Source organism: Canis aureus, chromosome 37 (genome assembly GCF_053574225.1).
Source record: "Canis aureus isolate CA01 chromosome 37, VMU_Caureus_v.1.0, whole genome shotgun sequence".
In the NCBI taxonomy this organism is placed as follows: domain Eukaryota; kingdom Metazoa; phylum Chordata; class Mammalia; order Carnivora; family Canidae; genus Canis; species Canis aureus.
In genome coordinates, this window is record NC_135647.1 from 3,795,132 (window position 1) to 3,820,687 (window position 25,556).

The 25,556-nt window shown below is 45.7% G+C and overlaps 1 protein-coding gene across 7 annotated transcripts in view; it reads left to right on the forward strand.

The window, feature by feature from the left end:
- The window catches only part of RIPOR2 (RHO family interacting cell polarization regulator 2), a 220,082-nt gene that overhangs the window by 182,705 nt on the left and 11,821 nt on the right, over window positions 1-25,556 (forward strand). For 5 of the 7 annotated variants that reach the window (XM_077886071.1, XM_077886072.1, XM_077886073.1 and 2 more), the window contains exons 10-20: window positions 1,216-1,341; window positions 1,522-1,670; window positions 3,368-3,497; window positions 3,915-4,064; window positions 7,247-7,924; window positions 10,898-11,085; window positions 13,564-13,735; window positions 16,599-16,734; window positions 18,616-18,777; window positions 19,985-20,143; window positions 22,296-22,498. In XM_077886071.1, the coding sequence (XP_077742197.1) occupies window positions 1,216-1,341; window positions 1,522-1,670; window positions 3,368-3,497; window positions 3,915-4,064; window positions 7,247-7,924; window positions 10,898-11,085; window positions 13,564-13,735; window positions 16,599-16,734; window positions 18,616-18,777; window positions 19,985-20,143; window positions 22,296-22,498 (2,253 nt within the window). Of the gene's footprint in view, window positions 1-1,215; window positions 1,342-1,521; window positions 1,671-3,367; window positions 3,498-3,914; window positions 4,065-7,246; window positions 7,925-9,696; window positions 10,813-10,897; window positions 11,086-13,563; window positions 13,736-16,598; window positions 16,735-18,615; window positions 18,778-19,984; window positions 20,144-22,295; window positions 22,499-25,556 lie in introns of those variants that run through there. The other 2 variants (XM_077886075.1, XM_077886077.1) reach the window with 2 other exon arrangements.

The window sequence follows — 25,556 nt, forward strand, 5'->3', positions numbered from 1 at the left end:
CCATTTTAGACTAATCGGCAGACATCAGGACCTCTCGCCCCTCAATTATTTTCCTAAAAATGGAAGGACGTGCTCTTCTGTTAGCATTGTGCAATTCTCAACATAGCTAACTTAACATTGGCCCTTTAGCTACCATTACTTGTTATACGATCTATATTCAGATTTTCCCTAGTGTCCTAATGTTGTCCTGATAGTGGTCTTTTCTCCTGAAGCAAGAGCCAATCTAGAATCATGATCGTAAATATCATGGATTGAATAATACTAGACTCTAGACCTTTCTTTAGAAAGATACACTCCATGAAGTAAAAAGCCTTTTATCTTTTCCCACTTCAGAGGGAACTTCCCTAATTATTTCATCCAAATGTCTCCTCTAAAACCCTCTGTGATCATTCTTCTTGGGGAGGGCAGGGGAAGGAGTATCTTTCTGTCTGAGCAAAGAGAGAGTGGGAGACCCTCTCCTGGGAATATGTCAGATTTCAGAATCCGCCCAGTTCTGTCTTCCTCATCCAGGAGGAGGGGAACTTACTTTTTTGCTTCTGGCAAAAGTGGATTTTAGCTGGTGGTTTTAGCTGGTGGTTTTGCTTCTGGCAAAAGTGGATTTTAGCTGGTGGTTTCTCCTCCCTGCATTTGTTTTATGGGTTTCTTTTTTTAAGATTTTTAAAATTTATTTGAGAGAGTGATCAAGCATGAGAGAGAGACAGAGAGAAAGAGCGAGAGAGAGCACAAGCATGGAGGAGAGGGAGACACAGACTCCTCGCTGAGCAGGGAGCCCTAAGCAGACTCGATCCCAGGACCCTGAGATCATGACCTGAGCTGAGGGCAGATGCTTAACCCACGGAGCCTCCCAGGAGCCCGAGTTCTCCTCCCTGTAAAAGACTGGGGAGTCCAATGAGACTCACAGGGGAAGGAACTGGTCACCATGACCGTGGTGATATGGAGGATGCGATGTGATGATCTTCTACCACAGCAGACCCTCCATGCCCTCTTTGAGGGGAGCAGACCCCACTCCCCTTTGAAAGCCTCTTTCGCACTCCCCATCTGCTCCACCCCCTGGACCCCAGGCAATTTGGAAGAATCCATCAAAAGGATGGGTTGAGGATGATGCAGAAGGGGAGGACAGGCACCTGCTTTGCTTCCCTGCCTTTTTATCTTGGTGTTTGGGTGAGGAAGGCAGGGGAGGGCCCTAGAGACTGAGGTTTGGTGTCTTCTCCCCAGATCTTCATGAAGTACGGCCGACAAAGGTGGAAACTAAAAGGCAAGATAGAAGCCAACGGCAAGCAGAGCTGGGATGGGGAAGAGGTGGTGTTCCTGCCCCTGATCGTCGGATTCATCTCCATCAAGGTTCAGTATTGTCACTGCCATTCCTAGCCTGGCTGGCCCCCTGGTGGGGACCTTTGTGTGTGACTCTCGCCTGCCACTCCCACCCCTGCCTTGCAGATCACCCTGCACCCCGAGCCCGTGGCAAAGAGCATCACTCTGGTGCAGCTCCCCATAAGGCCTTCCCTCCCCCTCTTTCACCAGGTCACAGAACTCAAAGGGCTGGCAACTCACCTCCTGGTTGGCAGCGTGACCTGTGAGACCAAAGAGCTGTTCGCCGCCCGACCTCAGGTGATGGCAGTCGACATCAATGACCTTGGCACCATCAAGCTGAGCCTGGAGATCACCTGGTAGTAAGTGGTCCTTCTCAGTTTTGTCATGTTAGAGACACATGGTGCAGCCTGGTGCTGTTCTGGGGGTGGCGCTTAGACCATCAGCGTCCCCAGGGAGCTGGTCACAGAAGGAGACTCTCAGAGCGTCCCATCGAGTCCTGGGTGGGAACCTCACAGGGCCCAGGGATCTGTCCATGGGCTCACCGAGTGATGTTCATGGACCATCATCTCCATAAATTGATGAAGCCTCTATCTTATCATTGTTCTCCTCTTCCGCTTCCTATTTTATTTATTTTTTTAACATTTTATTTATTTATTCATGAGAGAGAGAGAGAGGCAGAGAGAGACAGAGGGAGAGGGCAGCCCCAGTGGCGCAGCGGTTTAGCGCCGCCTGCAGCCCAGGGTGTGATCCTGGAGACCCTGGATCAAGTCCCTCGTCGGGCTCTCTGTATGATGCCTGCTTCTCCCTCTGCCTGTGTCTCTGCCTCTCTCTCTGTTTCTATGAATAAATAAATAAAATATTTAAAAAAAAAAAAAGAGGGAGAAACAAGCTCCATGCAGGGAGTCCAGTGTGGGACTCGATCCCAGGACCCCAGGAGCACAGCCTGAGCCAAAGGCAGATGCCCAATCACTGAGCCACCCAGGTGCCCCTCCACTTCCTATTTTAAAATATTTTATCCAGCTGCCTTCCCTCCCTGTCAACCTTTAAATATACATAAAGAAATATAGTTCTTAAGGTAATTTGGAAAGAAAATCACTGTCCAGGAGGAGATATCTTGCCCTTGGAAAGATCCCGATTCTCACTATGGTGTTTCCATCGCCTGTCCTCCTTTAGCTCAAATAGCAAATGCTGCTCGGGGAAACTTTCCATATCCTTCACACTCTGCTGAAATAGAACATTTCCAATGGGCAAGAGACACCTTTTGAGCAGTGAGCTTCAAGGTGGTTTTCTGAAGTCACCTCACGAGAAGGGTTGCAGCTTATTAAACACTGGTTGCCCACAAAGCTTGATGCCAGGCCCCTCGGGGGGCTTGATGCCATGCACCCTTGCTGAGCGTTGATGGTCAGGGTCCCCTTTCCAGCGTGGAGGGCTGGCGTGGAAGCAGCAAAGACCCTGCCATCTGTCCTTGAGACACTATCCACCCCTTCCCTCCTGGTAATTTGTAGTCGTAGACATAGCAAATGCAAGATCATCCGTCTTGCTGGATGAACCCGATGGCGTGATGACCAGTGGTGCCAGGGCAGACCCACTGTGCTCCTCCTAGTCACGCGAGAGCCTGTCAACTGAAATGAATGGGAGTCTACATTTATTCTCTTTAGAACAATAATCTGTTACTCCCTTGTGCTGTTAATGTATCTGTCCCCGCAAAGCCCAAAGAGATTTCACAGATTTCAGCGTCTTGTGTTGCGCAAGCATTAACATGTTTGCATCTCTGATATTAATGAAGAAACACATTTGCCTGGTGTCTAGGCAGAGACAGAAACTGTACTCAGAGCCAACCTGTGGTCCCCTGGGTGGGTCTGGACTCCGTTTGCTGCTCCACTCTCTTTTACCTTGGTTTGTCCTCTGCCAGACCAGTTTGGCCAGAACCAGCCCAATTCCCAGTGATCTGATCTGAGCTGACCTCAGCGTGACCAGGTGCTTTCTCAGCCTGCGGTCCGGGGCTCAGAAGGGGCCTCTGACAAACACGCCCTCACAGGGACCTGTTGTGTTGCAGCCCATTTGACGTGGAGGACGTGACGCCGTCCTCGGGCACCGGGAACAAGGCGGCAGCCCTCCAGAGGAGGATGTCCATGTACAGCCAGGGCACCCCGGAGACGCCCACTTTGAAGGATCACTCTTTCTTTGTAAGTTCCCTGGGATTCCTGGAGGAGAAACATTGAACCCCCCCGGGCAGGGCTTGCGCCCAGTGTCTGAAGCCCTTGACGTCATTGTTAAGGTTCTCAGCAACTCCTGCCAGCGCTCATCTCAGAGGGCCCCCAACCCCCAACCCAAACAGCCACTAAGAGAAGCACGTTCTGAGATGCCCTTGGCCGTCTGCACGCAGGCCGCCAGCCTCCTGTCTTCCCTCTCCCCTACTCCCCCCACCCCTTACTGCTCTGATAACCTACAGACTTTCCTGAAGATTCTCTGAGGTCAGCCTTTCCAAGGAGTGCATGCGAATAACAGCCCCCTTGTGTTAATCAGAAATGCCTGCCGAAAAGCTAACAAAACATAACCGATGCTTTCCGCTAACCCCCCTCCCCTTGCTCTGACACCTGAAGAGGCGGCTGTGTCCCCCAGCAGCCAAGCCAGGGCGACTGTCTGTCTGGAGTGCCCTGCAGGACACTTTCCTTGCCAAGCTGTACCGCAGCCGCTCTTTCAGTGACCTGCCCTCGCTCAGGCTGAGACCCGAGGCCGAGCTAGAGTTTTCCGTGAGTGGGGGTGGCCTGCCCGGTGTGCGGTGCTTGCCTCTGGGGCTCGGGGCACGTTTGCTTGGGCATGGCTCTGCCTTCTCCCTCTTGCTCACGGGGTGACGGTTCCAGGGGTCCCGTCCCCAGGGTGGGAAGAGTGGTCACACGCATGCCCCTTTGCCAGACGTGCCTGGTCCCCCTCTTGTCCACGATCCCTGCTTTCGTGCTGTGATTTCTCTCCTCTGTGGCCAAGATATCCATGGTAACAAGATTTTCGTTTCTTAAAAGTGCAGATGTACTCACAGTCAAAGGTGCTTGTTCCCAAGTTGAACTAGTTTATTGCTGATAAACTTCACCCACACTTTTAGGCCTTAAAACCTGGCATTCAAGGGAGTGGGAGAGGGATTCATGCTGAAATTCCTTGAGCTATTTTGATTCAAAGAGGTTCTTAGCCTTAGTTTATGGTAGCGTTTGTACTACCCTAGTAAAAGAAGCTCTTTCATTTGTAGTCAGGAGTGCAGCAGGTAACCTCCATCATACGTGTCATACATCATGTGATGAGAGAATGCACACATACTCATCTGAACACCTATACGTGGGATAGTCTGCTCTTTACCGACATATAAAAGTAATCTTTGGGAAAAAGGAGAAAGGAAAGGACTAAAAAGTTTTCTGGTTAATGATAATAATAAAAATTGCATCTAATTCGTTGAATTATAAAACACAGGTGAGAAAGGCAGGCTAACCTAGGGGAGTTTCACAGGCAAATAGGAAGACTCTAGAAGGAAAATATGCATGAACGCATGGACCAAAAAAACATATATATCAGGTGCAGTTCGTAACTATTGATGTAAGGCATCTATTCATGCTCCCATACGGTAAGTGGTGGAGGGAGTCGGTAGAGGTTTTTTTTTTTTTTTTTTTTTTTAATATGAATCTTGTGATTTTATTTTATTTTATTTATTTATGATAGTCACACAGAGAGAGAGAGAGAGAGAGAGGCAGAGACACAGGCAGAGGGAGAAGCAGGCTCCATGCACCGGGAGCCCGACGTGGGATTCGATCCTGCGTCTCCAGGATCGCGCCCTGGGCCAAAGGCAGGCGCCAAACCGCTGCGCCACCCAGGGATCCCGGTAGAGGTTTTAATAGCATAATTTAAATGAGAACAGGATTGGGCAGCCCCGGTGGTGCAGCGGTTTAGCGCCGCCTGCAGCCCAGGGCGTGATCCTGGAGACCCTGGATCGAGTCCCACGTCGGGCTCTCTGTATGATGCCTGCTTCTCCCTCTGCCTTGTCTCTGCCTCTCTCTCTGTCTCTGTGAATAAACAAAAAAAAAAAAAAAAAAAATGAGAACAGGATTAGAAAAAAACTCAGCAGCTTCCTCTAGCCTTTTGGGTACAGGCAGATTCCTCAGAGGGCTGTATCCATCTGGCCTCAGCCATACCTGCCGTTGGCCATTCTTTGTTCTCTGCTCCAGCCTCCCAAACTCCCCACCCCCCTCCAGCTGGACCACCCTCTTCAGGAGCTGCTCCTGTGCACACACATTCCTTCTGGAAGGCTCTTCCGCCTCCTTGCCTCCACCTCCCCATCCTGTGGGGTGGAGCTCCAGGACCACCTGTCTCCAGGCAGCACCATCCCTGTGCTGGGGACCTGCCTCATTATGTCATGCCTCAATCAGAAGAGACACATCCCCTTGTACTCTCGTGTGCCCATGGATGGGCTCGTCCCCTCATGGCACACCTCAAGTTCCCTTGAATAGAGCATCCCAGCTTCATCTAACTCAATGTTGGCCACTCCCACAGCTGCCAATCAGGTTTGGGAACATGGGATCAAGAGAAATGGCTGGCAAGGACTTTGGAATTTGAATAAGAACCCTGACTTAAGCAGACTGCCTGCTTAGGATGTGTGGTTTGGAGATGAGATGAGATAGGGCAGGACCACCTGGAGGACTCAGGGCTTCTGTGAGATGCCTAAGGGACCCCCTGGGAAGAAGCCCAGGGAGTAGCCCAACCCATTGCTACCACAAGGCCCCTCTTTGCCCTCCATATAGTTAAAATAGGCATTTGCTCAGTACTTACATTTACTTAAAACATCAAATCTGGAACCGAAGAGAAATTATCCATTTCAAAGGAGTTGATCTCAAATACTAGAACACTTTTTCCATGGAGCCACATTTGGCACGGAGATACCACCTAGACCACAGCATAGGAAGAGATGACCTAGACATCATTTTAATGCCTGCACAAATAAATTATCTTGATTACCTGGATATTTGTAACCTCTCTCCCTTCTGCGTTCTGCTTCATGAATCACAGAGTGTGCTTGACCCAGCCTGGGTCAGCTTGAAAAGACAACTTGGTGTTTCCAGACACCCTGAGAGTTCTGGCTCTGCAATCCTGGGAGATGTTCAGGTTTATTCATCTTTTTTCTTCCATTTTTACAGAAGCTGTGCGAGTATATTTCTGGCCTTTGGTTATTTGTGGCATGGTTACTAAATTAATAGAACATTTTCAAGGGCTTGGGATTTGTGGATAGAGATTCTTTTAAAATAACTTATGAGAAGTGAAGCAGAACAAAGCATCACATCTTTTGAGTGAACTAGCATGAACATTGGAAAGTCTTTTAAGATAAATGCCAAAAAAAAAAAAAATTGGTAGTGTTATTCAGAACTATGGCTGCCAAATACTGTGAGATCCTGGATTTTAGGAAACAGGCTCTGTTCCCATACTCCCCCAATCTTTTCTTTTGAAAAATATCAAACCTAATAATAGTATAATGAACTTTCACCTAGATGCAGCACCAGAAATAGTTTGTAAGGGCTTGTTTTCTTTTGCCACACATGCAACCGCACACACATATGCACACACAAAATCAACAAATAAAAAGTTAATATTATGAAAGTGCTGGTTGTTTCTTTTAATGGCTTGGCATCTTGTCTGGAAATAAACCACACCAAACATATCATTTGTTGTTGTTGTTTAAGATTTTATTTATTTATTCATGAGAGACACAGAGAGAGAGGCAGAGACAAAGGCAGAGAGAGAAGCAGGCTTCCTGCGTGGAGCCTGATGCAGAACTCAATCCCAGGCCCCCGGGATCATGACCTGAGCCAAAGGCAGACGCTCAACAACTGAGCCACCCAGGTGCCCTTACCAAACACATCATTTGTATTTAAAATAATAACGAGTTGCCTTTTATCCGCAGTCTAATCTACCTGATGACGTCTTTGAACATGGAAAGGCAGCTGAGGAGAAGACACCCCTGTGTCTCAGCTTCAGTGACCTACCCAACGGGGACTGTGCCCTCACCCCTGACCCAGCTGGCTCTCTGGCCAACACATGCTCCACAAATCCAGAAATTACCATCACCCCTGCAGAGCTGAACCACAGCAGCCTCTGCTCCCCGAATGAGGGCACGGATGACTCTAGCTCAGCATCTTCCAGGAACTCCTCCAGAGAAGGCCGAGAGTCACAGCCCCACCCGGAGGAGGACACTGATGGGCCTGGGAACCCTGAGACGCGCCGAGCGTCTGCCGGTGCTGCCACCAAGCACCTGTTCCTGGAGAAGGATGTGGCCGAGGCGCTCCTGCAGGAGTCTGATGAGGCCTCTGAGCTCAAGCCTGTGGAACTGGACACTTTCGAAGGAAACATCACAAAGCAGCTGGTCAAGAGGCTCACCACGGCGGAGGTGCCAGTGGCCACGGAGAGGCAGCTCTTTGAGGGCTCTGTCAGTGGAGAATCCGAAGGCTGTAGATCCTTCCTAGATGGAAGCTTAGAGGATGCATTTAGTGGGCTTTTCCTTGCATTAGAGCCACATAAAGAGCAGTACAAAGTGTTTCAGGATCTGAACCAAGAAATCATGCATTTGGATGATATTCTAAAAGTAAGTACCGTTTTAGGGAAATCAGATTAGGTTTGAAGAGAGGTATCCAAAGCCAACATTCTATTTAAAATAGTTGTATCTTTTTGTTTTCCCCCATCTCCACACAGAACCAGTAACCAATCATCATTTGAGTGGCCCTGACTTTTAAACACCAGGAGTGCATGTTCACCTATATTTCCCTAACAACAGATCGATGCAACTATGATGATCAGGAGTTAAATTAGCAGCCCTGAGGAATGTCTGGGCTCCTTCAGCCCCAGGGTTAGTCTTTGTAATCCCAAATGTGAAAGGGAGGTACTTTGAGGATCACAATCTCATGGAGATGCTACTGGATAGAGTCCCTTCCTGACTGAAGTCAAGAGTTAGGCAACCCCTGATGTGGGAGCCACAGGCCCATCTCCCCACCCCCACCCCTGCACCCCTGCACTCCTGTCCCCACCTGTGGTGCTGCCTCCAGAGATTCCCTTCTCTGGTCTAGTCTCAACCAGGGAGTTGGAACCTGAGATTAATCACTCATACATCGTCATCTGTATTCTAGAAGCCAGGGACCCCCAGTTCCACCAGAGTTAGCCTCCTCAACCCTGTTCCTGATCAGACTTGGTGGGAGGGGAGAGCAAAAGGGATGATTTCCTCTCAGGTGGGAAGTCCTAATCCTGAGGTTATTATTGCTACACTGGAACGTATATGCTGCCACTGGGCATGCAAATTAAACTTTTTCAAAGGCTGCACAAGAAGACAGAACCTGAATTTTGTCCTGAATCCCACTGCCATCACTTCTTGTGTTCTTGGCTTGGCCACTCTGATATTGCCATACAGAAGATAAATTGGGTCTTTTTCCATGAAAGAGCAATTCTTTGGTGACCTGTCCTGTCATGCAGGTTTGAAAATAAGGTGCTAGTAGTGAGCTAGGATTCAACCTGCAGAAGGCTATTTCACCCCCTTGAATGGCTGTTTATAAAATGGGGTCTTCTCAGGGGCATTGGAAGGACATTTCCAAGGCTTTTCTATCTTATCCTTCTCAGTGGTACGCACCTAACCCCTAGGGATATCTGTCCCCAAGGCAGCTGAGGCCAGCAAAGCCCCAACTCTCCAGGTCCTCCAGTGCTCAGCACAGACTAATTCAGCTGTAGGTACCACCTGCCTCTGAGTAGCAGGTGGGAGTGCTCTGAATCTGAAAGCACCAGTTCAGGACTCCTTCATGAAGGCTGCTTGTCTAATACTCCCATGAAAACATCTCTACTCCCTCAACAAACTCTCGTCTGCAGAGTTGACTGGCTTTGCTTAATGGGCAAGAGGTGTTAAATTTCAAGACACAACTGACCCCACGTGCAGCAGGTGTCTTAGAGAAAGCGAGTGGAGAGAGCAGCTCCCATTTCCAGGCATCTAGATTGCTGATAAGTAGTAGCTGGATCCACCAGCAGACACTCAGCAAGCCATCTGTTAGTCTTATAAAAACCTGGTGGTCCCAGATTTCCTTCCAGAGTATTATTTCAATCTGTTGTTGTTTCAAAATGATCTTGCCTCTAAAATCCTTAACTGTCTATCCCTTTGTTATGATTGACATTTAAACACATCCATACTCTGTGAGGTCAAGTTCAGCAGATAGCTAGTTAAGAAAGAAGACCCTAGAAGTGGGTTGCATCTGGACTGGCTCCTTCTCTCTCTCTGAGATTGAAAATAGTTTCGATCTGGGGCAAGTGGCTTTGGATCCAGCCAGAATTAAAGCATCAGCTGGACACAGCTTTCTCTTTTTCCCCCCTTCACATTCCTAGGATGCTAAGCCTCTTGAGGATCAGAAACTAAATGATGCTGCCTCTGGGACGGACACCACTGAGGGTGAATGAAACAACTCTGATTTAAAAGACCAAAAGACGGTTTCCCCTGTGCTTTTGTGCCATCTTGAGTATCAGAGACAGATCTCTGCAAGGTGCTGCCTGCCTTGTGTTTCGAAGTCAGCAAGGAGTGCCACCTAACTGGATGGAGGACCTACCATTTAGTTCTTCTGATTTGCAGGACTTGTCCCATTCAATCCACCCCAGCATCCATTCTTTTGAATATTTGGAAGGGCTTCTTTCCATCTCTGTGCCTGTAGCAAATGGCATTATTCTGTGTGTCATGCTTCTATCTGTGTTTGGCAATGTAGAATTTTCCAGGCCCTAGATTGAGTTTGCTCACATAATTCCAGGGCCCAGTCAGGGAAGTGATGGAATGTGTTCCTTCAGAGATGCAGCTGTAGAGGACGCAGGGCCCCTGCTTGTTGTACCCAGCCCTTCCTTTTCTCCTCGATGATCAAAGAAAAGTATATATGCTGTGAATGTAAAGACTTACGTACGCTGTGTACATAAGTCTACTTATGTAGGAAGTATGAATTAGGTGAGTTTTCTCTCTCCGAGTTGGTTTTGTTAATCCTTTAGAACAGATTCCTTTAGGTAGCCAGCTCTTGTCTCAGGACAATGCATTGCCATGTAGCATTACAGATGGTTGGTATTTGGCATTGATTTGACAACTTTAGATTTGTCTGCTGGTTGCATTTTCTTTGGGATTGAGTACTAGACAGAGGAGGATAGCAGGTCCGTCTCCCAGGACTTCCTGGGTTGTAATATTTTCTCAACTTTTCAGCCTAAAAATTTCAAGCACAAATGGAGAGAAACCTATAACGGCTCCCAATGAGCCCATCCCCCAACTTCCATGATGTCCACTCATGGACAGTCTCATTTTGTCTGTTCTTCCCCCTGCTTATTTCCCCTCCAGATTATTTTTGGAACAAATCCCAGATATTGTGTCATTTTATCCATCCTTGTAACTTTTTTTGATATGAAGATTTTAAATGCTTTCTTTTTTTAACACCAACAACAACCCAAAATAAAAGCTTAAAAAAAAAAAAGAAAGTGTCGCATCTCGAGTCAACTGTTGCTGCTTCTGTTTCTGCTTCTGGATGTGTTGATATTTTCCTGATGCCTTCTGCCTTTGCAGTGCAAACCAGCCGGAGGCCACAGCCGGTCTTCCAGTTTAAGTCTTACAGTTGAAAGTGCTTTAGAAAGCTTTGATTTCCTGAACACCTCCGATTTTGACGAGGAGGAGGAGGAGGATGGTGATGAGGTTTGTAATGTTGGAGGAGGCGCTGACTCTGTATTTTCAGACACTGAGACTGAGAAAAATAGGTAAGTGTCAAGTTGGTGTCTGCTCACACCTCAGTAGGGTGGTTGTTGTTCTCGCGGGGTGGGGGTACACCTGTGCGCATCCCCAGGAAGAGAGCACTCCCTACATGAAGGGCCAGTTGGCTTTCAGCTCCCTTTCATTGTCGAGGACAGATTTTAAATAGTGTTCACCTCTTTTGTGCTGTTTAAGGAAGAATGAATTGCTTTTCCTGCTCATAAATGGTGGGGACATTTTTGCATGATTATGCACGTGTGTATCCATTTATGTGTGCACACCTGCATCTTGGAGGGCTCGGGGTCTACAGCCTGACCCCAATTTAATTAATTCCAGATTAATTAGGTAGGCTCTGTTTCCTGAGAACTCTTACTGGACAACCCGTTCATACTTGGTTCTCCTCAGTCTGTGTCTTATATCTAATCTCATCATTTTGTTATGCTCTGCTTTTTCCACCCCTTTATCTCTTGCTCCCTTTAGCAAAGTAGTTGTAGATCAAGCTCATCGGTGCACATATCAAAGCCAGGTTTAAGCCCGGGGCGCATATTTACCTTAGGACGAGGAAGGCCAACTGATTACTAGGAACAGATTACTCCTGGTGGAGAATGCACCTTCTCTGGGGTGGACAGGGCCGGTGAGGGAAGCAGGAAGGGATGACAGATGAAATGTTGTCACCTTCTCCACCAGGCATTTTTTTTTTTTTGCTTTTTTTTTTTTTTAAGATTTTATTTCTTTATTCATGAGTGAGGCAGAGGCAGAAGGAGAAGCAGACTCCTGGAGGAGTAGGGAGCCAATTGCGGAACTCGATCCCAGGACCCTAGGATCATGACCTGAGCCAACAGCAGACACTTAACCGACTGAGCCACCCAGGCACCCATCCATCAGGCTTTCTTGTACAGCCAAACTTGTGTTTGGAGCTAGAGTCTGGGGTCCTTTTTGTGACTTTAGTTGAATTAAATCAAGCACAGTGGAACATACCTTTTAATGGTTGGGGGAGAAAAAAAAGCACACACATACTTTCCCAAAGGGTGGATTTCTACCATCTTTACTTTTGACATTTTATACAAGCATGTTTTCAAGTTACAAGGAGCTCTAGCTGTCCCAATCTTTACAAACCGCTCTGTGGGTGATGTTATGGTAACATTTTTGAGGGTTTTCTTGTTTCTAGAGAGCTCATTCTTAATCAGGAAATGAAAAAGTGAGAAACAGAATTTATCCGTTGAGCAAACAGAGGGCATGGCAAACAAAATCTATTAAATGAATGGAATATTTAAGTCATCCTCCTACATTCGATGCAGAGATTTTTCTAACTTGAATTTGTGAAGTACTTCTAAACCAAAAATCCCTCTACTCCTTAGCTTAAGCTGTTATGTGATATGTCAAAGTTGAATCAAAACTTTCATTCTTGTTGCTGTTGGAAGCATTTTAACAACAAAAGCATTGTGGGTTTTGTACACTTTGTAGACCATTGATATTAAATTGTCTAAACTGATCCACTTTATGTCATCAGTGTTATTAGAGGAAATTGGGGATGTTTTAAATATGTGTTGATTGCCAGGGCACAAGCAGAGTGCTTTCCCCTTGGAGGCAAGTGTGAATTTGGAGGAAAGCGTTCAACGCCCTTACACTCGGGTGTGTGATCTTTTTTAAATCACAGAGGCTAGGGGCGCAAGCCTAGAAGCCACTAGCTGCCCGGGTAACAGGACACCGTGGTGAACAGCTCTGCTAGTCAGTCCTCCCCAGTGTGAGATGAGACAACTGCTCCCTCTTTCCCACATAGATTAATTTTCAGAACCAAACTGGATAACAGAGGCAACAGATTTATTTGTAAATGTAGGTGCCCATCATGACCTGACCATAGACAGTCCCATGGAGAGGCTGAGACGAGGCAGGAGAGGCAGAACGAGGCCTCGCCTGGAAAGATGCAAATGCCCCTCTTAGCCTTTGTCTGGAGCGGAATGTCCTGTCTCCCGTTGGCAGCTCTTCTCTTTCCCTTTCTTCAAGTCGCCATTGATCTGAGGCCAAGAAAACGTCTTGATGTTACTTCTTAATGGTATCGCTCTTGGGAAACCACCAAAGTTGAGGACAGTTTAATCCCGGAAAGCCTGGCAAAGCGCCCCAACCACTGAGCAGGAAAGGGTAACAAGTGCAAGACGAGAGCGGTTCAAAGACCACTTGGTCGGCCTGCTCCAATGGCTCCAATGGCTCCAATGGCTCCAATGGCTCCAATGGCTCCAATGGCTCATTGTGCCTGGGAAGCAGAGAGCCCTGGAAGCAATATGCTCGCGTGACCTTCTAACAAGGCAAACTGGTGCCCAGGCCGACTCAAGAAGTAGTTTTTGAAAAGTATCTCAGGTTGTCGGGGAGGCCCGCAGAAGCCTCTGATTGGGGGGGGGGGGGGGGCCCTTCCATGACCTGTGATGAGTTGACCTGTGGTTTCCACGCTGAAAGGAAGTGCTCACGTGTCGCTTCCCTTCCCGCCCCAGCGCTTACAGAGCAGTGCACCCGGAAGCCAGGGGCCACCTCAGCGAAGCGCTGACAGAAGACACGGGAGTGGGGACCAGTGTGGCCGGAAGCCCCCTGCCGCTGACCACAGGAAACGAAAGCCTGGACATCACCATCGTCAGGCACCTTCAGTACTGCACCCAGCTCGTGCAGGTAGGATTGGGGCTGCGTCTGTGTTAGAGCCTGGGTCCCAGAGGTGCCAAGAGTGTGGGCTTCCTTTTTCAGTTTTGCCAGAGAAATGATTCGGGAATAAGGGGCCAGTCCTCCTTTGAGTTGGGCCAACTCAAAAGTCCTCATGGCATGGCCATCCTCCCTGAAGCCTGGGTTTGTTTTTTTTAATTTTTATTTATTTATGATAGTCACACAGAGAGAGAGAGAGAGAGGCAGAGACAGAGGCAGAGGGAGAAGCAGGCTCCATGCACCGGGAGCCCGACGTGGGATTCGATCCCGGGTCTCCAGGATCGCACCCTGGGCCAAAGGCAGGCGCCAAACCGCTGCGCCACCCAGGGATCCCAGCCTGGGGTATTCTATCTTAAAACCTAGCTCTCCACCCTTGAAAAGGTAACAGGTTAGCTCTCGCTCCCCAGTCATTTGATAAAGGAGTCATGTGACCAAGGAAAAAAATTTGACTCTGAGAGCCAGAGTTACTGAGTGTATGTTGATGTGAAGATGTCACGTGACTCGCCTTTCTACCACCTGGACAGCTAAAGGCAAAATGTCACTGAACATAACCCCAGTTTTCCAGATCTTGAATGAATACTCATTAGCAATGGGAAAGAATACTTTCATAGGCCACTATCATCACCAGTTAGCTCTCATTCTGATACACCGTGGGACTTATTTTTCTTTCCATTTCAAGTTGTTTGCCAATTAAGATTTTGCAGCACTGAAGACAATGTTTCAAAATCCTTTTATTGCAGGAAGTGTTTGAGCTATGTTGAACAAAGCATTTTCCCTGAGCATCTACCTAAGTGCTTCCTCCTTGCCTGGTTGCCTGTCTGCTCCAGCCTACTTGCATGTATGAGGAACAGGATAAGAATGTGAAAGCAAATGTGGAAGGTCTTCGGGAGGGATTGGCCAGGCAGGAAGGGTGCCAAAAAATGAGAAATTGTGCTCCTAAGAGCATGGGTCCAACGGGAAGACAAGAGGCAGGGTAAGGAGGAAAGGGTTCTAGAGAGGCCAGTGTGGGTTTGCATGCTTCTTCCATATACACTTGGAACAAGATGTAGAATACGCCTCTCCTCCACGAATAAAGAACCCCAAAGTCACCTTAGACACTGTGGGAAGCTGATTGGCAATTATGACTCTGCCACCATGTTGACCAACGACCCAATTGATCTCTTCTGTTGACTTTGGAATCCGTAAGCCATTTACTGACAACCAGTCTGGGAGGAGGTGCAATTTTTTTTTTTTTCTGACTAAAAGGGACAAGGATTGTGGTTCACTTACAGCTATTCTCTATTCCCCAACCAATTGAATGAGATGGTTTTTGTAGTTCTTTGTCTTTGCTGAGCTTGATTCTATGCTGAGCCAATGACCTGTTCGCCTTTTAGAGGGAAAGTCATTATTTTGTGAGACATAAGAGAATTCTCTTCCATGAAGGAATGAATGTTTTCTCTCACAGACTAACTGGCAAGCAATGCTCAGTGCCATGTTCTTGCCGATACTCAGGCCACAGTTAAAACAAGTCAGCGCTTCTGTGGGGAAAATCAGTACCAGAAAAACAAAAGAGGTAGATATAAAGATGTAGAATGAAGGAATAAGGATTAGAAACATAATTTCTAACTCACATCCACTGCTGAATCGGTAAGTTTATGTGTTCTTTTGGCATCTAATTGCAAAGAGATAAAAATGGGCATTCCATAAGAATCATAATAGCTATAATTACACCTAAAATCAGTTCATTTCTACTGTATTTTCTTACATGAAAGGCATCAGCACATAATTGCTAGATTAGACTTCTGAATTCAAAAATCCTATTTGTGTAGTCGAGAGGATTTAGACAGTACAGGACGGTGGTTCAGGATGCATCCTGCATCCATGCCTACCATGTGACCAGGACAGGTCTCCAAGGGACACAGGAAGGATGAGAACCTTTAGGCAGCTACCCGCTTCTGTTGTCTCTCACACCCTTTGCTCTTGTGACCTGCACATAGGTGAAATCACTTGCTATTTCTGTGGCCTTGGGCATGTTACTTGATCTCTCTAGCCTCAGTCTCCTCAGCAGTAAAATGGTATATCAAGGTGTGCCTGCGGGGCTCAGTCAATTAAGTATCCAACTCTTGGTTTCAGTTCAAGAGTCTTGAGATCAAGCCCTGCATTGGGCTCTGTGCTCAGCTTAGAGTCTGCTTAGGATACTCTCTCTCTCTCTCTCTCTCTCTCTCTCTCTCCTCTTCCTAGCTCTCTAAATAGATAAACAAATAAATAAAATCTTTAAAGTGGAAGATCAATAGTATTGATAGACTCTTAGGGTAACAGTGAGAAACAGCATGAGCTAATACATGGGGTCAGACTATCTGGTACATAAAAAAGTACTCGTTAATTAGAACGAGATAGCCTTGGTTATAATCATGATTATTATACAGCATGCTCTTAACTTTCAGCTTGAAAACAAGAAAATAAATCCATGCTGTGAAAAATTACTACTTGTAAAATAAATCTCTTTTCTGTTAGCCCATGGAGAAGCAGCCTAAATAGGCCTTCCAAGTTTCAAGGAGGATTTACAGAAGATTTACAATACATAAAAGGAAAGGCAACTTTATAATAACCTTGCAGCTCTATTACTGAGAACATTCCAGAATCTATACAGGCATGAAAAACATTTAAAACAACAAAATCACGTGTGATTTCATCAGATGTTGTAAACAGCATGGAATGAGGAACATTCTCAAACTGGAACCAAACAACTGAATGGGTTTATTTAGCATCACTGCTGAGTTAAGAAAGATGGGGTTGGGCCAGGAAACCTCTACTGACAATGACATAACTGACCCGGTGGTTCTGTTTGTTTTATCAGCAAATTGTTTTCTCAAGCAAAACCCCATTCATGGTGAGCAATCTCTTGGAGAAGCTTTCTAGGCAAATCCAGGTGATGGAGAAACTGTCAGCTGTCAGCGATGAGAACATAGGGAACATCAGTTCTGTCATTGAAGGTAAGGCCCTGCCCATCACACCACCAGCCGTACAGATGATGGCCACTGGTGCACCATTGGCCGCATCTCTTCCTTGCTGTGTCAGGACTGCAGGAGGGCATGCTCAGCTGTAAAATCAAGGGATATCTCCATGCTGGTGCAGTTTCATTAACACTGGGGAGTCAAACACTTGGCGGGGGGGGGAGTCCCTCCACCCCCAGAAGTCAGACACTAGGACATACACGTAACCAGCATCCAACTCGTATGCAATCTCACAGACTCTTCCCGCCAATGCACTTCCATTTGGGAACAGATGACTGGGATTGTGCTTACGCCACGGGACTGGCTCAGGTGCTTCCCATAGTGGCTGCCTGGCAGATACAGGAGACTCCCAGACTCTCCTTGGAAAAGGTGGAAATATGTGGATTCACAGGCATTCAGGAAAGTCCCTGGTTCTCCCAGTGGAGAACCTGACACGGGGAAGATGCTTCTGAATTTGTGTGGTCTGACCACAGAGCTCTTTTCTAAAGACAAGAATCTTTGTCTCTGTGCACATCAGTTCTCCTGTGGAAATAGGGGAACACCAGGCTCTTCTAGGTTAGGTTGGATGAAGCCTAGAACAGAACTCCCTGTAGCTTCTTGTTATGCATTTCGACTCCATGTCTAGTCCTACCAGGAGCAGGGGACCTCAGCAGGTGTCTGAGAGGCATGAAAAGGAACAGAATACTGTGTCCCTGAGGACACTCAGGATGTGAGTGGCTAGTATCCTCTCCTCTGCAAAGGCTCCTTATGGTCACACAAGGGGAAATGCTGACATGTGCCACCTGACACAGTGCTCTTCATCAGTTTGTCTGAGAGCCACGTGGGCAGGGTATCAGACTTCTCCAGCGACCTCCTGCCCTGTCCTGTCCCCTTCAGGTTTCCTTCTCTGAGCCTATACTTTGCTGTAAAGTTCCAGGAAAGGAGGTAGTAAGCCATCTTCCAAGAGGAGTGCTGCTGTGTTTTCTCTCACTGAAAGCAAACAGCTTTGCTTCAGCTGCGTTTTCTTGGCTGCTGAGGCTAGATGAGTTCCTTCTCAGAACTTCTTTGCCCTTTGGAAAATCTTCCTAATACAGAGGAATCTTATAGTTCCGATGAAAACCCACAATCTTTAGGGAACACCTGGCTGGCTCAGTCAGTGGAACCTGCAACTCTTGATCTCGGGGTGGTGAGTTCAAGCCCCACATTGGATGTGTAACATACTTAAAAAAAAATTAAAAACCAGAGTCTTCCGGGACACCTGCACCCCAATGTTTCTAGCAGCAATGTCCACAATAGCCAAACTGTGGAAGGAGCCTCGGTGTCCATCGACAGATGAATGGATAAAGAAGATGTGGTCTGTGTATACAATGGAATATTACTCAGCCATTAGAAACGACAAATACCCACCATTTGCTTCGACATGGATGGAACTGGAGGGTATTATGCTGAGTGAAATAAGTCAATCGAAGGACAAACATTATATGGTCTCATTCATTTGGGGAATATAAAAAATAGTGAAAGGGAATAAAGGGGAAAGGAGAAAAAATGAGTGGGAAATATCAGAAAAGGAGACAGAACATGAGAGACTCCTAACTCTGGGAAACGAACTAGGGGTGGTGGAAGGGGAGGTGGGCCGGGGGTGGGGGTGACTGGGTGACGGGACTGAGGGGGGCACTTGATGGGATGAGCACTGGGTGTTATTCTATATGTTGGCAAATTGAACACCAATAAAAAATAAATTTATTAAAAAAAAAAACCACAGTCTTAAAAAGAAAAAAAAAAAGAAGCCCTGGTGCCTGCCCCACCCCCACACAGGGACATCTCTTCATCTGCTTCATTCAAAACATGTGTCGTGGGATGGGGGTTGCTCTTCTCTTCCAGCCATCCCAGAGTTTCACAAAAAGTTGTCTTTGCTGTCATTCTGGACCAAGTGCTGCAGCCCAGTCGGTGTCTATCACAGCTCCGCTGACAGAGTGATGAAGCAGCTCGAAGCCAGCTTTGCCAGAACTGTCAACAGAGAATATCCAGGACTTGCAGACCCAGGTACAGGACAGGAGGGGGGAGGAAGGTGTCACTGTCGTTCTGAGAGTGAATACGGGCGGGTTCCCTCGCCACTTCCCCACCAGCTCGCCCTGGAAAAAGAGGCTGATTCTCCAGAGAAAGCATCATCTACTCAGTATGATCTAAGGAAAAAATAGACTTGGCACATGTCTTAATTCAGAATATCAGCAGTGACTTTTCAAAGCACTATTTCTGTATTGCTGTTGAGGTGGCTATATACTTTTTTCCTTAAAATGTCACCAATTAGAGAGTATCAGGTGGGATAAGCACTTGGGAAACACTGGCAGTGTCTACTAAAGCTAACTATACCCCTGCCCTAGGACCCAGCAATTCTGCTCCTAAATATATCAAGGTAAATATATGCTTATACTCACAAAAAAGAACACCTATAAAAAAGGTTCATAGCAGCTTTAGTCACAAAAATAAAAAATCAGAAACAACTCAAATGCCCACCAACAAGAAAATGAATGTATTTTGTGTGTATATGTGTATATATAATGTGTGTATATATATGTACACATATAGTATTACATATATGTATCTATTGTGTGTATATATATATGTTAATAGTAATTCATACAATAGGGTATTACACAGAAGTTTTTAAAAAGAATAAATTACTGCTATACACAATAATTCAGATGAATCTCACAGATATTTTGTTGAGTAAAAGAAGCCAGATACAAAACATATATACTATATATTTTTTTTAATTTTTATTTATTTATGATAGTCACACAGAGAGAGCGAGAGAGGCAGAGACACAGGCAGAGGGAGAAACAGGCTCCATGCACCGGGAGCCCGACGTGGGATTCGATCCCGGGTCTCCAGGATCGCGCCCTGGGCCAAAGGCAGGCGCTAAACCGCTGCGCCACCCAGGGATCCCCAAAACATATATACTATATTATTTCATTTACATGATGCTCAAGAACAGGTGAAGCTAATTCACGTTGACGGAAGTCAGATCATACATGGTCTGTGGTGAGAAGGGCGCACATGCACACCCTGTAGGGTGCCAGCCATGTTCTGTATCTTCACCCAAATGGCAGTTACATAGGTGTGGACATGTAGATGCAGCACACCGAGGATCAGCTCACCTCCTAGACTTCGCTCCACCACCACGTACCACAGTAAAACATGAATGGATGGTCATGTCTCTTAAAAGCCGCTTCGTATCTTTCCCTTCCAGTGTTCCGAACCCTGGTGTCCCAAATCCTGGACCGGCCTGAGCCTCTGCTACCTTCCAGCCTCTCTTTGGAAGTCATCACTGTCTTCCAGTATTATAGTTACTTTACCAGCCACGGTGTGAGCGACCTGGAGAGTTATGTGAGCCAGCTGGCCAAGCAAGGTGGGACATGTTCTTTGGTCACACTGTGAGGTAGCTCCATTGGGAGGTCACTCCGGGCTTTTCAGGCATAGTTTTTAGTGATGGTAACCAATTTTTTCCCTAAGTCCACAGCTGGGATAAGACCTGCCTTTTCAATGACTTTCTGACCCTTCACATTAGTGAGCCTCTTGGCAGTGGAGCGGGGATTTGCTGAGAGCATCCAATCACCCAGCAAGGATGTAACATTGATAAGAAGCTGCTAAATGATTTACTGGTGTAATTTCTTGTCTTCATTAATGTATTGTATTTGCTGCTTGTGGGAAAGCCTACAGGCAGTACTATGTTAGGCTGCCCTTCTGGGTGGTGCTTTCATGATAGTAAACAGAAGTGGGGTTCGTGAGAAGGCAGATGGGGTGACATGTTGGTAAGGGAAGGAGGAAAGATGGGGAAGCAAATCTCAGGCTGTGAATCCTGAGGGAATGAGAAGATGGGCACCAGCAGGGAAGTGTGGCATGAAGCTAGCTCATCTTTGCCTTCTCATGTGCTGCTTCAAATACCAGAAATAAAATAAGCACCTGCAAGGAGGGAAAACCTCTTTGGGAGTAGAGCCAGGCAGCAAGGGGCTGGTTTCTGGTTCCCACATCTGTGCTCTGTAAACCCACCATGGCTTGACAGAACTGAGGAAAAGGGGTGGGAATGTAGCATGTGCTTTAGGAGTAGATGGTTTGGCACAGCACCCGGCTTAGCCCTTCTTTCCAGAACGTTGAACCCTGGGCCAACGTGTCCATCCCAGTGGTCACATCCTAGGGAGAAGCAGCACATCCTCCTCCACCTGGTGTCATGCCACCCTGAACACAGGAAAGTCTGTGTAGCCCTCACAAGCAAACACTAGTCCAGAGTTCTAGAAGGAGAGCCGAGGCAGGACACCAGAGGGTCTGACTTCAGGATAGTCTTCATTCCTTCATTCTATGTTTGACATGGTTGAAATCAGTTTTCTTGATAAATTTCTCTTACTGCTCCAGTGACATTAGTGACAGGTGACATCTCTAACCTCTTACACAATGGTCCCAGAGAAGTTTCACCTACTCACCAGTAGGAGTGGAGGATGACAGTGGAAAAAATCATAACTTTTACATGTTTTTTTCCTTCTTCCTTCAGATAAGAAAAGAGCCTTCATTATTTAAAAAAGAAAAAAAAGGAACAGAAAAATACATAGGAAAATACTCAAATCACTTATTATCTTACTTTTAAATTTTTACGTATTTTTAGTTGGATATGCATGGGTTTGAAATTCCTAAATTGTGATGACTTATTATAGAATATTATATCCTAGTTTTTATTTGACATTGTAGCTCATGTTATTCTTTGAAACTTTTTTTAGTTTTGTAAATTTTTAGTTTTAGTTTTTTAGTGTGCATGCCTTGCATGCACACTAATATAGTTGATTATTGTTGAACAATTGGGTTGTTTTCCATTATTTGTTTGTTCAGTTGTTATGCATACTACCCTCTGAGCCCTGTTGCTGGGGTCTTTATTTATAAAGCAGGAAAATGACCAAAACATCCCCAGCAGAAGGAATGGGAGATTAAAGCAAAAGAAAAAAAAATTAACTAATGTGTCCAGTATATAAAGGATGCTGCTCTACCAATGAGCATGAATTTTAGTTTATATTTTCCCACCTGTACTCACCAGATATACTCTAATCCTAATGTTTCTGTAGCTAATAGATGCCTACTCTGGATACCTCATCGGGGATTGGAATATATTCCTTATCCTTATATATAATATAAGGAATATTGTCATGGAACGTGGTCAACTTATCCAAATGGGACTCAGAATTTTATTTTTTATCAATTTCTCCATCAGGGCCTAGGTGCCCGAGTGCAGACAGAGGGATGTGAGAGCTGAGGTTACGCAAGGCTAGGGCTTTGCTAGACGGGTAAAACTGAAAGACAGAGGGGCAAAAGAGTTTACTATCATCAGGAGGATTGGGGAAAGTGTTTACTTATTATTTCCTTCACTGTATACTTTTCCCCTCCCTTCCCCTATGATCCTCTGTTTTGTTTCTTAAATTCCATGAGAGTGAGATCATATGATAATTGTCTTTCTCTGATTGACTTACTGAAATGACATGGATGGAACTAGAGGATACTCTGCTTTTTTTACTTGCTAGTTTCCTTGATTCAGACTCTGCAATCACTGAGAGATGAGAAACTGCTTCAGGCCATGAGTGACCTTGCACCTAGCAGCCTCCCGGCCCAGCAGGAAGTACTCAGGACCTTGGCTCTGCTGCTCACTGGGGATGACAGCGAAGTGAGCCAGGCTGTGATGCTTTACCTGGACGCAGCCTCCAGAAACGAGCATTTCAGGGAAAAGGTAAAGCCCCAAATCATGGACATCAAGCCAAAAGATTTTTTAATTTTCTCATTTACTATGAATATTTTGCCATCTGTTTTTTATAAAAATAATTTTCTTCTGCCTATTAAAAACATATACATGTAACACCATGCAAACTACAAAAATATACTGTAAATATTTGAGCACCCATAAGTGCAGCCTCCAGGGAGAACTGTTAATAATTTGGTGTATGTTCCTTCTGGATTTTTTTCGATATATCTGCTCACATATATAATAATTATGTTTTTCTTAAATGAGATCACACTGTTCTGTAGTATAACTGATTTTTTAAATGTACTATAACATGGTGATTTTTCTTGCTAGAACATGTTTATCTACTTCATCCTATTTGATGGATTATGTGTGTCTCAGGGTGTGGATATTCTATAATTTATTTTCTCATTCCTTGATGGGCATTGATGTAGTTTCCAACTCTGAAAAATATCATGGTGAGCATACATGCACACATTTTTATGAATAGTTTGGGGTCAAGTCATTAAACTATTGACTCAAAGAACAAAATATTTCTAATTTTAAAAGCTGTCATTCCTCATTGACAGGGAAGAGGTGGTTTATCTCCTTGGTGGCTTTAATCCAGTACCATCCAGGGGTAACAAGTATCTGTAGTTTAAGCACATGGGGACCCCAGATAGGCAACAGCCTTGGTCTTCTGGGAGCCCTTGACAAACTGAACAGTGGTTCTAAAAACTAACTGATGTCAATCCGCAGATCAGCTCAAGAAAATTAAACTTGGCCCCTTCTTGTCCTTAGAATGGTGAAATGTTGAACTCTGAGTAGAGTTTAACTGGTCTAAGGCATTAGCTAAGCTAGAGAATGGTGGAGTGTTTGTGTCTTCACGAGATCTTCCATTCTAATGCCATTTTGGCCCAAGAACAAGGACCTCACGTTATTCTTTCCTACAGAGTTCCAGTCTTTTACTGGGATGTGCTCAAAGGCTGTTCTGTGGGCCAGCCATCCTCGCCCTACTGCATGGGCACAGTCTTCTGGGAGCAGCATCACGGTACCCTTTGGTCATGATGAGGAGCCAGTATTCTAGCCTCGCCTCAGAAATAGCAGCAACCATTGCCCCCCTTTGGCTGTTCTGTGTGCACCTTCTATTTTTATGCCACTGGCCACATGCTCTGTCTTTATTCCAGCTCAGCTATCATTGCTAGGCTCTTGGATTCATTTCTCTGGAATGAACTTTTGCTAACTGAAGATGGCTTAGGTGGCACACTAGTTAAGAGGTACAACTTAGATACTACCTAGAAATGTTTGACTCACCCTCCCTAAACCTTGAATTCTTTCCATTTTTTAAATATGAAATAGCATAAGTTAGTACATTAATTCTGTACTACCAGCTGTGAAGGCTAAAGTAATACAAAACTACCTAGGTGAGAACTGGTGGTTTCTGTAAATCTTGAACCTTCAAAAACCCATAACTATTGAAACAAACTAGAAGTTGTATGTTGGTTCATTTTTGATGCTTTTTACATTCCCCTCCCCTACTCCCAGCCCAAATAAGTAGGAAACACCTACTCTTCTGTCTATTGGGAAATTGTTGCTTCCCTCATCATCTAGGACCTGCCAGAGGAGATGCTTACTTACTATCTTGCATGGCGACCAGAAACTTCTTCACAGTGTGCCTCCCATTTGCTTCCTAGAATTCTTACCAATCCAAGTGTCATGGCAGCCACCATTTCTTGGGCAACTGCTCAAACTCAAGTGAGCAAGATGATGCTTATTTGTTCTGTGAGACTATATCTCTGCAAGGCACCGGGAAGTACCAAGGGCTTTCTTAAGTCAGAAACAGTGCCCACTTCTGACTCAACCCAGCAGAGTTTGGGTCCTCATGCTCAAAGGGACAGTGTGGTCCAGAAGTCTCATCCAAAGACCCTATACCAGTGGTGGACTGATCCAGGCCCATAGCCAGCACCTCATCCCTATGGAAGCATTGTTATAATGCAAACATGCCTGAGAGGAAGGACCATTTAAGTTGTTATTGGCCATTTAAGCCTTGGAATCTATGGTTTAGGGAAAGGATTAAACTTTGGTTTGGTGATTAAAACTTGGAGGCTCTTAGGAGGGAAACAAGAGGAAAATGGAGGAAAACAGAGAAGCATTGTGTGCTCAAGTTCATCCACTTGATGATGACTATGCAAAAGCCTAAGTAAAATGGGACATTTATTATTATTATTAACTCATAACAAACAAAAAGTATAAACAACCAAATGTCCATCAGCTGATGAATACACAGAATGTGATCTCTCCTTACAATGCGATATCATTCAGAATAAAGGAAGTACTGACACAGGCTATCACATGGACGAACCTTGAAGACATCCTGCTAAGTCAAAGTACAAGACTTAAAGGGCAATATATTATGTGATCCTGAATAAAACGTCTGCATGAGGCAAATCCACAGAGAAAGATCGGTGGTTGCCAGGAAATAGAGGGAAGAGCAATGGGAGTGACCACCAATGGGTACAGGATTTCTTTTTGGAGTGACAAAAAGGATCTGGAATGACGTTGTGGTGATGGTTTCTGAGTATAAGAGAAACCACTGAGCTATATACTTTAAAGGGTGAATATTATGGTATGTGAATCATATCTCCATTTTTCAAGAGTGGCGTTGTTCTACAGAATTGAGAAAACAGGCCATGTTTAATCACAACTATGTGCCATATCATGAGCAAACACATCATCAAGTGGTTGATGACACTTTCAAGCTCTTTCATCCAGGCACTATGGTGTCATCAGATTTGATGGGCATTCACTAAGTACAGAATATCATTCTAAGTGCTAGGAATTAAATAAATTTTAAAAACAAAAACCAGGGGACCTGGGTGGCTCAGTCCATTGAGCATCTGAGTCTTGATTTCAGCTCAGCTCATGATCTCAGGGTTGTGGGATCAAGCCCTGTGTTGGGCTCTACACTCAGCGGGGAGTCTGCCCCCCTCTTCCCCTCTACCCACCCCACTTCCACATGCATGCTCATTCTCTCTCTCTCTCTCTCTCTCTTTCTCTCTCAAATAAA